Genomic DNA, 16,494 nt, shown 5'->3' on the forward strand with positions numbered 1-16,494 from the left:
GCTACTATTTCGAAGAAGGTTAAATCAATTGTTGTAGGAGCACAACACAGTTTGATTTGTTTTTCTGGCTTAATCTGGCAGCATTGTTATTTTATACAAGCCTCAGCTCAAACAGGTTCACACCCTCAGTTAACCCTTCCCACAACGCTGTTAAGTGACAAAACAACTCCAACACTGATGTGAATGCTCTCTATCTCTCAAGCAGTCTGACAATATTTGTAATCATTACTGCACTCACTTTAAAATAGTAATAAGAAAAACATTTCTCTGCAATAATATGACAAAGGACTAACTATTTAACAAAACATTCTAAAATAATTTCAGTTAAAGAATTCATCAATAAGGAAACTGAGCAAAAATCTGATCACATTCAGTTGAAAGCTTTTTATTTTGCATAAGTCAAACTCATGAGAAATACCTGGGTTTGTTATATTCCTTTCATCAAAATAACTTGAAACATTCACCTGTAAACGCTATATTGACCAACTTGATGCAATTTCACAGTGGCGTCAATTCAGTCGAAGCTAAGGTATGGCAAGGTTACGAGTCACAGAACTTAACTAGTGTATCAATCAACACGTCCAGCAAATACTCATCACAGAAGTCTGCTATGGAGCTTATCTGTGTGGTCAAGAAAATTGGAACTTTTTCAAATGCAGTCTCGCTCACTGCAAAAACTCAAATTCTTACCAGGAATATTTGTCTTATTTCTAGTTAAAATGTCTCATTTCTAGTCAAAAAATCTCATTACACTTAAAACAAGAGTCATCACCAGAAAAATAACTTATTTGACCATTTTCACCTGTTTCAAGTAAATTTTCACTTGAAATCAGTAGAAAAATCTGCCAGTGGGACAAGATTTATCTTCTCATTACAAGCAAAGAAATCTTGTTCCCCTGGCAGATTTTTCCACTTATTTTAAGTGAAAATCTACTTGAAACCGGTGAAAATGGTTGTTTTTGAGTCTTGTCTTAAATGTAATGAGATTTTTTTTTTTACTAAAAATTTGACATTTTAACTTTTTATAAGACAAATATTCTTGTTAAGATTTTGAGTTTTTGCAGTGTAAAATAACTAGTGAAATCGATCATGTTGTTCTGATTTGCATTTGTAGTTATTCTATATGTATTAAGTAATAGAATAATCAATACAAATAGACACGGAGTAATTCCATAAATGTATTTAAAAAACAAACATTTACATTTTCCCTTGAAGCCAAGGTGTGGCGGCTGCCATACCTTGCCATACCCAATTGACGCCCCTGCAATTTCATAGGGATTTTTGTAACGTTGACAGTAATTTAACCCATGTACAACTAACTGTAATGATTAGAAAAAATGTAAAAAAAATAAATAAAATAATGAAGACAGAGTTAGTTATGTTAATATGATGAATTGGTATATTTTCTCGTTATCAAAGACAGATTGTGTTTCGAGTTTGAAGCCTGTCCAAGAGTTAAACCAGCTGCCCTTATTGCCAATCTTTTCAAGCTCACATGAGGCCTCGGAGAAACAGATGGATAGGCATGATTTAAGACAGTCTCGAGTGTCAGAGGAAATTATTGGCCAATTAAACCCATCAGCCTTTTCTAAAGCCTCATGCTCTCACTGCTACCAAATCACCCCAAACGAGCTTAAAAAAAAAAAAGTGTAATTTCAGAGTAGGTAGCTGACGGCAAACGTTCTCTATCGGTGTGAGTGGGAAATTCAGTTTAACATAGGTGTTTTTTTTTCTCTGCTCCATACTTGTGTGATTATATACTGTCGCTGTATAATCATCGTAACTAGCTCCTCTTTTTGAACAATGCAATCCTTCATCTTATGTTTGAGCAACAGGCTCTTAGGACTGATGATAGAGCTGGAACATCTTTCAGGATCAAAAGCACAGTGAAACCCATCAGGGTGTTTGCTTGGAGCCAACACTGCACTTGGAATATAATCACACTTATTTTGTACTTCGATATCAAATTCATAAATGGTATCCATGCTGCAAGATATTGTAGAGCTGCAGTAGCTGGGGAAAAAAGAGGGATGTAGAAATAAATAGAACGCTGCAGAAATGTGCTGTTTTTAAATTTGAAATGTCGAAAAAATGATTTATCAGCTGTTGAGACAGGTCTGCTTGGAAAAAGCAGCTCAGCTGTAACATTCATCAGTTTTGTGATGAACCTGCACAGAGGTTATACAAGAATGCTGAACTGAATTGGCTTCTGGTTTCATAACACACACACACACACACACACACACATTGCAGTGAAATGGATATTTTTATCTAACACTTGGCAGGAGGATTAAATATCAGATTGGCTTTTTTAGAATTCATTTTTGACCCCCTTGAACGGTGTTGGGGCATTTATGTCAGAACGGTTGCTGCTAAGTGGTCCTTGAATGCAGATTGTTGTTTTTTGAAAGCATAGTTTAATTGAAATGATATAAAAACTACAGTGTTGAAGGGCTTTCAGAGAGGCAGCTGCCCACCAAGGCCAGTGCCCTAATATGCAATTGTACAGCAAATGATCTGGATCCACAGCAAGTTGCAGTAGTCTCGTTTTTATGTTTCATGAAACTCAAGTAGGTGTTTCTTAAGTAATCTTTGACAGAAACAGAACCGAGAGCATGCCTGTGCCTGGCCTCTGGCCTCGAGGGCCCATAAATAAAGCCAGATCGCAGTTAAATATGAAAGCGGCCTTGATGAGAACAAGTACGGTAGACTTTGTCACCTTAAAATCTTGATGCTTATCTTGTGTATCTCTTTTCTGTTGAAGTAATCTGATCTGAAATGCTTAAGCTGTTAATGGACACCATTTTTTTTTATCACAAGCTGTTTATAAAATAGCAAATGCTTCACAAAAGTCAGAAGACTTGAATAGGCAGTTAACAGGAAGTTAATCATTACTACGTTATCTGCATCATCAATCACCACCTCATGTGACCGCTCCAAGACAGGGCTGGTTATACATTGCTCAGATTGCATGAAATGACAATGATTAACAGAGAGAGATACAAAAAAATGAGAGCATTGATGCTTGAGCCACATCTACTGTACGCTGTCAGGTACCTTTTTGTTTTTTACTGGCAAACTAACAATAATCAGTGGCTTTGATTCATGAACTATCAAATTGTGAATAATTAAATAACACAAAGGAGGAAATGGTGGAGTCGGTGAAACTGCGAGCCGAAAAATGAAGGAGAAATGAAACAAAACAGAGGCCACATGATGTGCTTCAGTGTGCAGATAAAAAAAAAAGTCTAAGTGAAACTGCTGTTTGTGTTCACCCGGATCAACCAAACGAAGGGCAAAGCTGGATATGGAGTGTTCTATTGATCGCGTTTGGCAATGTGGTATAAATGTTGCTTTAGTTGGAAATAAAATCAATAGGTAATTAGTCTCTTGTGGAAATTACCAGGCCCTCTGTGACTTTTACGTTAGCCGCTCGAGCCCTCTCTGATGCCCTTCCGTGTGCTCTGAGCCTGCAGCTGTCTCCGAGGTGGATCAAACCCAAATTCAGTTTTTCAAGTGGGTGCCATGCTATACGCCCAAATACACGCTTCCCTACGTGAATACAGTCTTGTACCTGCAGGTGCATCTCTGAGAAATCTCTCTCAGCGGGGGCTGCGTATGTTTCAGCTTTGCCTGGCACCTCGTTCTTTACAACTCTCTCTCCGTTTCATCCTCATTTGTACCCGGAGACAGATTTTGCGTGGCACAGCCTTAATCCGATAGATTAACTGTCAGCATTGTGTTTTTCCTTTTTTCATCATTCTGCGCATCAGCACACAATTTTCTTTCACTGTTTTTGTAAAGATCAGACTGAGATGCCAACAATCTGCTCATTGTCACCAAACTGGGCTAAAGCTCCCGCTGACAGGAATATAGCATTTTCAGTGGTCTCGTGATTTCAGTTTCTCTCATAAACATCCCTTTTTGTGTGTGTTTGTGTGTGTTTTCCTCAGGCGGGGAGTCCAACGTCTGTCAATGCTCCAAGCAGCTTCTCCAGGACATCAGTTTCCCCCTCCAGCCAGGACATCTGCAGGTACAAACCACTATCAGCTCTGTTCCCATCACTAATCTGTGTACACAGTAAATTCAAGCTCTTTATGGGTGTGTTACTGTCAAAGTTTCCTTTTCAGTAAATGCTACTGATTTGACGTTATCTTTTGAGCAGTATATCTTCACTTTCAGAAGCGGCTTTGATTGCATGATTCAGATTTTAAAACACAGTGTCTTTTCCATTTCTCTTTTTCGTCCTTCCCTATACCCTACCCTTGCTTTTCCTTTGCCTCCTGTTATCTTTCGCATCATCCTCTTTCATCAAACATACGAACGCTTTGACAGTAGCAGTCAGGACACACAGAAGCAGACTGCCGTGGTTCTGCTGAACTCTAACGGTAAAACTATTCACGGTTCTGGAGGTGTTTCAGTGACTACCCTCTGCTTAGACGCCCCACCACCGATCAAACATGCCAAACAGCGAGACTGGCTCTCTCTGCTCCGCCCAGCCTCCGTCAACATCCGACCCAACAGCTCCCTCAGGTTTTCCGTGTCTCTGAATGACGTGGGCCAGCGAATGGACAGTCTCTGCCGGGGTCTGCACTTCATCGATCGCACGTGTTCCGAGGGAGAGCTGGACTTGAAGCCCGAGCCCGATCGGCATCCTGACTCCGAGCGAAAGGCGCGCACGCTCGACGCCAAGCTAGGCCCGGCCCCCACACGCCAGACCCCAAATGCTTCCTTCCCAGCGCCGACACACCCCCACCTTGTCCCCTCCTTCACCAGCAACTATAAGTACATGCTGGGCCTCCAACCTCCCTCCAACTGTCTCTCATCCGACTCCGCTGTCGTCGCCCCTCCTCTTTCCAACACGCATCTCCATCCTCCTCCCACCCCGGGCTCCAGCCTCCTCCGTTTCCTCCTTCCCTTCTCTCGATCCTCTACCTCGGTGAGCCTGCAGTGCTCTGAGCTGGGCAGCTACGCCTCACACCTCCACATCACCAAATCCTCCAGCACCCTCCTGGAAGACACTGAGTCAGGGTTCCCCTCCGAGGATCCTCTGGGAAATGACGTGTTTGAGACGGATCAGCCCAGATCAGCTCCTCAGCGAGCGGATCGGCTGGAAACTTCAGGAAACTTCAGCCCCGTGGGTGGGCTGGCTGCTTCTCTAGCTCCTCTTTGCTATCTGGATGAGGACAGCGACCTGGAGTGCTGTCCATCCCCTTTGTCAGAGAAAATGGAGCCAATGTCTCCCTGTTCGCTGTCTGGGGACTGGTGCAGGTGGGTGGCTATCTGGATGGTGTAGTCCACACCCACCCTTCCTGTAGTTTAGTAAAACTAGGATACCCCCGTGCAGTTGCGTGGCAGTGAGCCCCAGAACACGGTGGAGTAGTGGAGAGCTTCACATCCCCTAGTTTAAGTACCCAGAAAATATCCTCCGCCATGTCAGTATCTGTCCTTTTATACACTGCTCAGACTGGAGCTTACACACACACACACACACACACACACACACACACACACACACACACACACACACACGCACACGCACACGCGCACACACACCATCACTGTCAGCCTCCTCCCCAGTCATCCTGGTTCAAACCCGTGTGTGTGTGTGCTGTGATGTAATTTCATACCATTTAATTTCGCCACAGTGTTATCTCACTGCTCTGCCATGTTTCTTCACTGTGCTGTCGAGCCGTGTTTTTAAACTAATTTCTCACTGTAAGTAGATCGATGACGCAGTAAAGTGACTTGAATGTGCTGCGCAAACTTGTGATTGATTCTGCTCATAAGCTTTAAGACTCTGCTGTGGGAATGAGAGCAGAAGCAATGTTAAGAAAAACACAGAGAGGGGAAGAGGTCGGTGTGGAAAATGTAATAATCCTGAGAAGAGGAGTGTACTTCTGGCATAAAACGTACAGGTACCGGCCTGGGTCAGCAAGGCAACGCCGTCTTATTGGCAGAATAGAGCCATGTGAACCAGTATACACTGCGGGCCGTTTTTCATTACAGTTCAACTGCATAACCTCCACTTCTGAGGCTTAGTACGGAGCGTCATATATACAGTAAAGCCCTTTAGGGATACAACCTTTTTGTCAATATCTCATTCACTGGATTGTAGGGCTGGGCGATATATCGAGATTTTAATATATATCGATATATTTTCAAACGCGATATGGTACGAGACCCTTTTTTTTTTTTTTTTTTTGATTTTGATATAGCTTATTTTGTGACAAATTGACTTGAATGTTTTATTTGAGATTTGCACAAATGTTTTGTTATTTGCACAACTGTCAACCTCAGTGGAAAAGTCTGCCTGTTACTGTCTACATTGTATTAATTGTACAGTTAATTTTTATTTAATTGTTATGCAGGAAAGGGATATTTGTTTTATTTTATTCAAGAAGCATTTTATTCTATATATGCAGGCAGTTTATTTTTATTTCATTTGTTTTATACATTTTGATATTGTGCAGACCTCTGTTAATAAATGTACCTGTGTGACATTTGGCACGAGGCTTTGTATTAAAACTGACTGTTTTTTTAAGGCTTTGCCTCAGAAAAGAATGAAGCTAACAGAGATGCTATGCTATAATGCTTTGGGGGAAACCCCAATTATGGCACAGAAAAAATATCGAGATATATATCGAGTATCGCCATTCAGCTAGAAAATATCGAGATATGACTTTTGGTCCATATCGCCCAGCCCTACTGGATTGATATTCGAGTATCAAACACAATTCAGTATCGCTTATAATCATCTGTTGTTGTTGTTGTTGTTGTTCCCTCTGTTCTGGTCTCTGCACGTACAAGTGTCCACCTTCTTCCCATCACCTTTGGCTTTACGGGGAAGTGTGAACTTTGATCTACACCTTGCCAGTTCTAAGATCAAGAGGCAGATTATTGGCTCCAAAGCACCTGCGTAGTCTCTAACTGATCACACAGTCAGGTGGCTTTGACGCGTGAGTGCAGACACAATGTCGACTTCAGCTGTGGAAGGACGTGGGAGGTTGTTTTTGTTTTTTCACAGAACCCATAGAGTTAATTATTAGCCAGCTCTTTTATTGACAGCATATAACAAAGTGATGGTTGGAAGTCTGATAAGAACAGACTTCCTCATCACAAACCTCAGCTTTCAGGGAAACCAGGTGAAAACCCAGCGTTTGGTTTCCCATCAAAACACGTTAACAGACATTAACAGACTGGGTTTCAATCCTGTGAAGTGCACCTGTAAAGGTGTGTTTCTGAATACCTCGTGGATCTTGGTAGTAGTATACATTCCTTTTAGTGTGTTTTTTATTCTGTATGTGATCCAGAACATTAATGTCAGCACTTACGATGATGACGGCCATTTAAAAATAAGATGTTCTTCTTCAAACATCGTATTTAATAAGATGTGTGACGGTTGTGTTCATACAGGACAGAACTGAAGTGTCAAATATTCAGCAAATATGTCTTTGCAGACAATGTTATATTTAGTGGATATTTTAACACAAATTTGAACCCAATCCAGTAAAAATTAACAGAGTGAGGCTCGAAAGAAGGTATTGCACAAGAAATGTCATTTTTATGCAGAAGCTAAACATTAGTAATTCAAAACTGAAACATTATTTTTTGGGGGAAGGTATTTTAGCAGGTCCAGTTAGCTTTATTTAAATCTAACAGAGCTAAAATTAAAATGCAGCATTCCTTTTCTTTTAGCGCCCTTTTAACCTTTGTGCAAATTCTTCTTCCAATTATAACTCAAATATTTTCCCACATTTACAGTGTTGAGCATGTCCATACCTCTTCTATGTCTGTAATTACTTCCTCCTCTGCAAATGTAGGTTCTGTTACAAGGTAAACTAGGCAAAGACACATTAAGACATTAAGTCATTTTAAATGTGAAAAGATTGGAAAGTAGGAAAAAGTCCGAAGCTATGCCTCTAATTCAGTTATCTGTTGTTGATCAACATGACTGTATAGACATGAAACTATGGAGGTTCAGAGCAAAGTAACTCAAACTCCCGAACACATGAAACTGTTTCAGAGCAAAAGAAAACAGATTACCGATGGCAAAATGTATTTTAATGAGTAAATGCATAAATATTTAAGGCTGAGGGTATAAATGAGGAATAGCTGGAGGGAGGAGGGTCTCAAAGCAGCGCAGAGAGGAAACGGAGACTGCAGACTGTCTGAATGCCACAAGACGAAAGTATGAGGAAACTGAAAAAGAAAGAACAGGAAGAAAATGAATGCGTAAACAGGGCCTTCCTGTACTCTGGCTGAGCTCATTTCTGTCTCAGGCTGTGTTATTTGTGCTTGATCGCTTCTGTTTTGCTTGTTTTGTTTCTCACATTAATGTTGATGTACCTTAACGGCACCTCTTCAATCGTAAAGTAGACTATGTACAAGGTGTTGATCATGCTCAGATGAAATCCTAGCGTGCAATGATTAACGGTGCCTTGATTATGCAGATGCTGGAAAAAAACTAATCTGGTAGCTTTTATAGAAAGCTGATGAGACGGTTTGTGATTATCATGTGCAATGCACATGTTGGATGGCCAAGATGAAACTAGAGATTTTTTATCAGAAGTTCCTTTTCTTTATTAAGTAAAACCCGATATTTCTCAGCAGAAAAGTCTTCCCTTACATATTGTTTGCTGATCGCTTTATTTGCACTGTGGCTTTGTGGAGGTGTAGGGATTTTTCTGTTTATTTCCTTCCACGTCAACAAAAAAAAAGAATCTGTAGCAACATGAAAAAATGTGGTCAAATCTCAACTTTTTTTCCCAATAGGCTGCAATCCCTGATAAAGACACCACGACGGCTCATCTCTTTAGGCTGAGTCGTTATTGAAACATGAGGACAGTAAGCGTGGGATGAGAATCTGCACTTCATCCCCTTCTTATCCATGCAGACAAACAAAAACAAGACAGCATACCCATAACCAACAAAAAAGCCTCCTCTGGGGATGTTAATTGTGCCTCTTCTTGACTTTAATCCTTTGACTTCCTCCACCTCCTCTTCTCCTGGAAACATCCTATTTTTATCCTGCTATGCTCAGTTTGTCTTTTAATCTTGTCTTGCTTCGGCCAGATCAGGGAAATCTACAAATAGACGCTACCTTGCTCACTCACCTTCTTCGAACATGTGTGGGTACATGTGGGCGCTCTTATCCTTTCCTGAACTGGGATGAAAACAATCCCATCCAAACTCCCAACTCCTTCCTCTTTCTCCACCTTCTTGCTTGTTTGTTGAGACACATCACACCAGTCTCTCTGCAACATAACTGGAGCTGGTGTGCACGTCCGCCTGCCTGTACGAATAACTGGAAAAGGTGGATTTAGATTTTATTTTCCCCCCTTTTGTGAGTTAGGCTTCTATTTTACTAAGATGCATCTTTGGAGACATTAAGTCAATTTTATTGGAACAGCTTTAATTACCATTACAATCGTTCAGCTAGTCTAAACAGAGACATCTGACCTTCTAATTTAAGAGCCATCGTGGTGGAGCAAAAAGTAGCTGGGCAACGTTCTGACATACTTGCAACTTCATGGTTTCCTGTTTGTTTATTTATTTATTTTTTTATATTAGGCCCATGTCTCCTTTGACAGAGGAAATACAGTGCTCAATTAACCTTGATTCTCCATCTCTTTTACTTTTTCCCTTAACAACTGAAACTCGATACATTTGCAGATCACCTTAAGGTTGGGTCCAAACCAAACATAAAGTAAATGTTTACCTGATGCCGCTCACACCATTTCAGCCGCTGTTTTCTTTTTTGTTTTTTTTTTCCTCCTGTGACATTTTGCAACAAGCATTTCTCAGTTTTATTTGCCATTCTGAGACGAAGGGTGAGGGTTGCCTCACCGCTACCGTGCACCCTAGCAAGATTAATCTTTAGCACCATCAATGCCGTGGAAATAATATTTGGACTCTTGACTCCGCTGTCATTTTATCACAGATGAAGGGCTGGCCTTCTAGCTGATGCTGTGGGTTACAAAGTGAGAGAATGACATTTGTACCTGAGAGAAATGCTATTAATCTCTTGCTATTATATGGACTTTAGCAGCAAATGTTATACTTATGGCAAATTTGTCAAACTAATAAAACCAAGAAAAAAACAAAACACTTCAGTCAACCAAGTGCAACTAACACCTATCAGCAAAATGCTGAAGCCAAGTTGCTCCTTGTGTAACACACAACTTTACCTTATTTAACAGTTTTCACTCTTGCCGACATAGAAAGAACCTCGATGCTGCGGCTGCATGTCTCAATAAAGTGTAAAGATTTTGCAAACTTCACCAACACTTCCAGTCACATAGACACACATCACCTGACATGAAAAATGTAACCATACGCATTTATATTTTATATGTGAGCACACAACCCACACAGTTCATGTTTAGTATAAACACACCATTATGTTTGAAAATCTGCAGATTGCACGTTAATTTTTATTTGTGTAGATGAGCACGATCTAGACAGGCAGAATTGTGAAAGACTTGACAGCTCTAACCAGTGTGCTCAATGTGTGATTTCTTGAAAATGAGCAGCAGGCCACTTCCTTTTTTTTTTTTTCTTGTTGTTTTTAAAAAGAAAAAGGAAGTTACTGGTTCCTCTCAACCAACAGCCAGCAGTCCTGCAAGGTAACATGCACCCAATCGAATGTTCCAGTTGTCGAGAAGTGCTTAAAATATCTTACAGAAGACTGCAGCATTCTCTGCAGGCTGAACATGACTAAAGTCTGTTACATCCACTGCCATGCATGGTGGACCGGAGCGTCGCTGCAGATGCCCGACTTGTGACGCTTTAACAATTCAACTAAACTTAGATTTTCAGGCTGTCACAGCCACAGATTTATATTGTATGTAGACAGATTGTGGAACGGCTTAGTTTAACGCAAGTATACCACAAATATTTTTGTGTGTTTTTAGACTTATCAACTTAAATCTTATAGCAAAGAAGCATTTAACTTTCAAAGGGCACTTTCCTAACACTGACAGGGTGATGGTGAAAGAAGAAATGATGCAACCGAGTGGTAAACATGCCCAACGGTTTAAAAGATTTAGCTGACTTTCAATTCAATATTAATGTAGATTTAATGTGCAATTCCCAGTTTGAAAGTATTGGTATTGTTGATCATATTGTCTGGACTTTTACTGAAAGTGTGTGTTTTATTAGTTTTTAATGAAATCCTGGTCTGGGTTAATCCTGTTAGTGTGGGTCATATTTTGGCTTCAGCGGCCTCTAGTGTTAATATGCTCTTATGTTTATAAAATTATATTCCTGCCTGCCTTGCTTTCCTAAGGCTGTGGTAAATTAAAAATTGGAGGAAAAAAATCCTAATTGTATTATGTTATTAGTACTAGCAGAAACTATTACTCTTTTTGCCCTTGTTTGTTAATCTTTCGGCTTTCTTTTCTCCCTCCCGTCGGAGCTGTCTTGTGTCCAGCTTTGGGTTGACAGTTTTTCTTTGGCTTCCACAGGATTTGTCACTGTGAAGGGGATGAGGAGAGTCCTCTGATCACACCCTGCCACTGCACGGGGAGCCTGCGCTTCGTCCACCAGTCCTGTCTGCAGCAGTGGATCAAGAGCTCTGATACCCGCTGCTGCGAGCTCTGTAAATATGAGTTCATCATGGAGACAAAGCTCAAACCTTTGCGCAAGGTAAGTCTGTGTACATATTTGTTTAAAGTGGAATCCAAAGAAAGCTTGAGCTCAAATACATTGTCCATTCACAGATGATAAGTTTAGGGCTTAACTAATGTACAGATCCTTTTTGCTATGAAGCTGGAAATGCCAAAAGTGGTCTAATCTGTTACACGGATACCACAAGTATGACTCTGAGCTTTGAAGCTTCTTTCATGAGAGGAAACTCGGGGCAGGGGGTGGCTAATCATTTCCAATGGTTTAGATGAAGCATAGTTCCCTTAAAGGCTCTTATCAATCACTGCAGCTTGGAGATAGCAGGACACTCTAATTAAAATTCTTCCACCCCTCATTAGCTGCACAAAAGGCCTTAAACAAATGCACCGCTCCTAATAGCTTCTGAATCCCCCGGGTGAATATTGAAATCATTCACGTGTGACTGCCCAAAGAAATTTAAGATGAGGGCCAGTTGGTTTTGAGATCAAAGAACGGTTTCACTTGGTCCTCAGACGCCTGCTTTTAATTAAGGTGACCCTGCAATTGTGAGTAATGGATTTGGGCGTTGAGAAATCACACAGCTTATTTACACGACTAATCTGATGGGCGTTGAGAGAATTGAAATTGGGGGTTTATCCGGTGCTGCGGGGCTCGGCCCCAGTATGATGAGCTGTGGAGACGAGGTGGAGTGTTGCCTGGCAGGTAGCACGATGCTCCTCGCCGTGCATCTTCTCTTCTGCGTTATTTTCACCTCACTTAAAAGTGTTGTGCAGCACTGGATCTTGAATGTAATTCCTAAAAATGACTTTAAAATTATTTTAAACCGAATATCCATTTCGTAAATAACCAATCAGCTGCGATGTTACGGGTGGATAGACCTCCTCACATGTGGATGCATGCGAGACATGGCTAACATTTATTATTCCCAAGGTAATGAAGCGAACAACATTCAGATGGAAATTACAACAATGTTTTATTATTTGGAGTAAAGAAAGGTCTGGTATCTTATACATTATTTCTTCCATATTAACTAGTGCTGTCAAAATGAATGAGTTTTAAATGTGCACAATCTCACTTGATTTCCTTTAAAGAATTAACTAAGATAAGTGTATAATTGGAAATCTGATTCACAGTCCGTTTTGGCTGGTTCCAGAAATGTACGACAGAGACTTCACAGGCTGTGGCCTACAAATCAGGGTGGAAATTCCTCCCTACTCTTTGAGATAGTGAGTTTCATGTTCACCAGATCACGTACAGCCGTCTGTGGAAGCGAGCTAACCACAAAACACCCAGGTTGTGGCCTTAAGGGACATGACTTTTGTGTTTAAAAGTCTCCTATTTGAGCAGATTTTTAATAGATTATGAAATAAATCTAAATTGAAATTCTTAAAAGTTAATTACACAGTGATGCATTTAATTGCAATTAAATCTTTGAATCGCTTGACAGGGCTAAAGTTGATATTTACAGAGAAGAATAGTTGCTGTTGCACCTGATACTGGATGTTCAAACTTTGACTGGAACAAATTTAAAAATGAGAAGAAAAAAAAAAGCCCGAGAAGTCAGGTTATTTAAAGGCTTACCAACCCTGACATATGCATTTTTATTTATTCCCAAAAAGGCAGCTTGCAGTAGTACCCGTACAATATCCAATTTGTTCCTTAAACACAAGACAAAATGCGCATCTAGAGTGTTCAGCTCTATTATTTATTCAGATAAGTGAAATGTACCCTCACCAGCCACCTGATATACTGCACATGATAACATGGAGGGCTGGCTTTGCTTTGCACCCGTTACTAGGAAAAATGTTGTCAGTGATTGTTATATCTATAGTTACATAGTTTGCAATGAAAGGTTGAGAGAGGGAAACTTCCCAGCAGCCTCGGCTTTCACACCTGAGATCTTCTATTCGCTGTGTGTCAATATGTTATTGCTGCTTCTCCTCTCCACTAACCTTTTTTTATTTATTCTTTTATCTTCTTTCTGTGGCAGTGGGAGAAATTACAGATGACGGCAAGTGAAAGAAGGAAGATCATGTGTTCGGTCACCTTCCATGTCATCGCCATCACGTGTGTGGTGTGGTCGCTCTACGTTCTCATCGACAGAACAGCAGAGGAAATCAGACTAGGTCAGCCCAGACTCTCAGACAGACGCTCGAGCGTTAACAAACCGTCGTTGTCTGTGCTAGTTTAACTGCTTCGTTGGTTTTCATCCACAGTCTTCCGACATCTTCAAGTCATGAATGTATAGGCAAATATGCTTACGCTTGTTATCTAAGTGATGTAGGCATTCAGTGTGAAGAGTGTGACATGTTTCTTCAAGTTGGAATTAGTGTGGGTGTAATTCACATGCAGAAGCTCTGTGGGCGTCGCAGCTGAGGCCGAACAAATGGGTAGAAAGGTTTACAGATTGCTGCAGAGACATTTTTGTGTGTGTGTGTCTGCTTTTCCATTAAATTTCAATTCAATTTGGTTCACTTTGGTTTCAAATCTCTAATGCGAGTTTTACTGTGATAATACATCCTGGACAATGATATAGTTCAGTCACTTTATGGGAACTTGTTGCCGCAAGGTGTCCAACCATATACAGTATTTTCTGGACTATAAGCCGCTACTTTTTTCATAGGTTTTCAACCATGCAGCTTATACAAAGGTGCGGCTATTCTGTGGATTTTTCTTCCACCGCTCGGGGCGCTCTAACCGGAATTAGAATCAAAACTAAGACAAAATAAATGCAAAGAAGAATACACTACTTCTTCTTTAGCAGATAGAAGTAGAAGCAGATTTCAAACAGATAAATAGATAAATAAATACTGGTTATTTTCTCTTGGTTCTGTCCCGTTTTAATCAGCAAAGTTGCTGCCGTGTTAAAAGACACTGTTAAGAAAGGATCTATTTAGGTACAAACATGTACATCATTTACAGTTCAAAATCCTTCTGTACATGTAGTAAATATCTAATCTAACAATATAAATATATGCGGCTTGCACATCTTTTTTTTTTTTAAATACGGCGGATGCGGCTTGTATATCTTTTTTTAATTTTTATTTTTTTCAAAATGCGGCTTATAGTCCAGAAAATACGGTAGATCATTATTGTAAAGTATATATGAGTACAGAGAGTTGGAAACGGATGAAGGTGGGCTGTACGTAACTGAATGCAGAGATAACGTGTTGAGATGATGAATACAGGTAAGTTAACATGCTAATTAGTGTATTCATGATCCCAGCACATTGTCTTTGCATTCAGGCACCAGAACCAGGTGAATAACTTAATGCTGGATTTCTGCAGTTATATCCATGTGTGACAAACTGGAATCTGCACCTGATCACAAACGTGTTTAGAAATAGTTCAGAGGGACTTTATGGTTGTTTTAAGAAAAGATAAAAGCTTAAAGCGTTCTGGCATGGAGTCTGGGTTTCTTCTCACATCCATCCTGACCTGAAGCAGATAGCAGCGATTAGTTATGACGGCTGTGCTGTCGCTACCAGGGCTAAAAATGGAGATGACTGCCTTAATGATGAGGCGTCGTAGCGTCCGCTGACAGCACGTCTGCTGTTACTCATCCCTCCCTCCCTCCCTCCCTGGCGTATTCGGTGCTACTGAGACTGCATACAGATGGAAAAGCAGACTGTGTCTGTTTGGCCAAACCTGATGATTCAGACTCGTCAGAGTGCCTGAGGCCTGTCAGGTTAACTCACCGTGCTGATGCCAAGTAGCTCTTCACCAATCTTGCCTTTTTCTGTCAGGGTCTCTTTCCCCAAAATTTGTTCTCAAATCAGAAATGACACGAGAGTGCGATTTAAACACGTTCAGCCATATTTTCTGCTCTAATGTGTGAAACAGATTTAGTGTTTAATTGCATGGTGACTTACGCTCTACTTGTACGACTCTAGAGTTATGTTTGACTTCATTTTACGTTTCTCCACTTTTTAGCAATCTGTTTGTATCTTTTGTAATACATGATACTTACACTCTCTTTATTCATGCAGCCGGAAGAATCCCAGGTAAACATTTCCACTTTGGCCTTTTTGACTTTCAAACTGTGTTTTTCCCCCCGTCAGCCTTTCTGTCAGCCGTATCCAGTTCTTTTCCAACTGCACTTTTTACTCTTTTGCTTCCCTTTCCTGTCTTGAGTTGGAGATAGTGATCCTTTTTACAGTTAAAGGCTGGTTATGTTCACACCACCCCACTGACTGTTTCAGTCCAGTAAACCCAGACAGACAGACCCAAGCAACATGTTGTGATTTGTTTTCTGTTACGTGACTGAGGGTTGCTTTATTCCCTCGTCTCAAAGGTAGACCTGCAATAAAATGCTTGACAACTGTTCCCAGCATGGTTCATGCTGATCACCAATGTGGTAAATTTAATCATATAGCTCATCCCCTCAGCCACTGTGTTACTCCTGCTCTTGCTTTTTTTTCCCCTCTTCTTCTCTTATTTTTTTCTCCCTTTGTGCTGTTTCCAGTATTCTGCTGTTTTTTTTTGTTAGATTTTTATTTTTTTTGGGTGGACACATTTTTTTGTCTTTATTAGAGAGGAATAGTGCGAGGAGGACAGAAAAAAGAGGAGAGACAAAGATGGGGAGTAACATTCACCAAAGGTCCCGAACCTGATATAAACGAAAACACATTCTGGCATCTGTACCTTAAAATCAAATGTTGTATAATTTTGGAAATCTACACACATTTAAGTTTCTATTAACATTAGTAATCATTTTTTGAAAAATATAAGACACTGTATACATTTATACAACATATTATTGTACTGTGTTCAAAATATCCCTGTTACAGGTATTGAAGTTAAAGCTTAATCTTTGGTTTGCTTCACATCCATTAAATGTGCAGCAGCCCATCCAGTCATCCTTTT

The 16,494-nt window shown here is 40.4% G+C and overlaps 1 protein-coding gene across 6 annotated transcripts in view; it reads left to right on the plus strand.

Annotated features, from left to right (window-relative positions):
- The window catches only part of marchf8 (membrane-associated ring finger (C3HC4) 8), a 74,736-nt gene that overhangs the window by 54,830 nt on the left and 3,412 nt on the right, over positions 1 to 16,494 (plus strand). For 3 of the 6 annotated variants that reach the window (XM_061745702.1, XM_061745703.1, XM_061745705.1), the window contains 6 exons: positions 3,954 to 4,033; positions 4,336 to 5,271; positions 11,469 to 11,649; positions 13,619 to 13,754; positions 15,618 to 15,632; positions 15,923 to 15,985. In XM_061745702.1, coding sequence (XP_061601686.1) covers positions 3,954 to 4,033; positions 4,336 to 5,271; positions 11,469 to 11,649; positions 13,619 to 13,754; positions 15,618 to 15,632; positions 15,923 to 15,985 — 1,411 coding nt within the window. The remainder of the gene's footprint in view (positions 1 to 3,953; positions 4,034 to 4,335; positions 5,272 to 11,468; positions 11,650 to 13,618; positions 13,755 to 15,617; positions 15,633 to 15,922; positions 15,986 to 16,494) is intronic. The other 3 variants (XM_061745704.1, XM_061745706.1, XM_061745707.1) reach the window with 3 other exon arrangements.

Source organism: Cololabis saira, chromosome 17, assembly GCF_033807715.1.
Source record: "Cololabis saira isolate AMF1-May2022 chromosome 17, fColSai1.1, whole genome shotgun sequence".
NCBI lineage: Eukaryota > Metazoa > Chordata > Actinopteri > Beloniformes > Belonidae > Cololabis > Cololabis saira.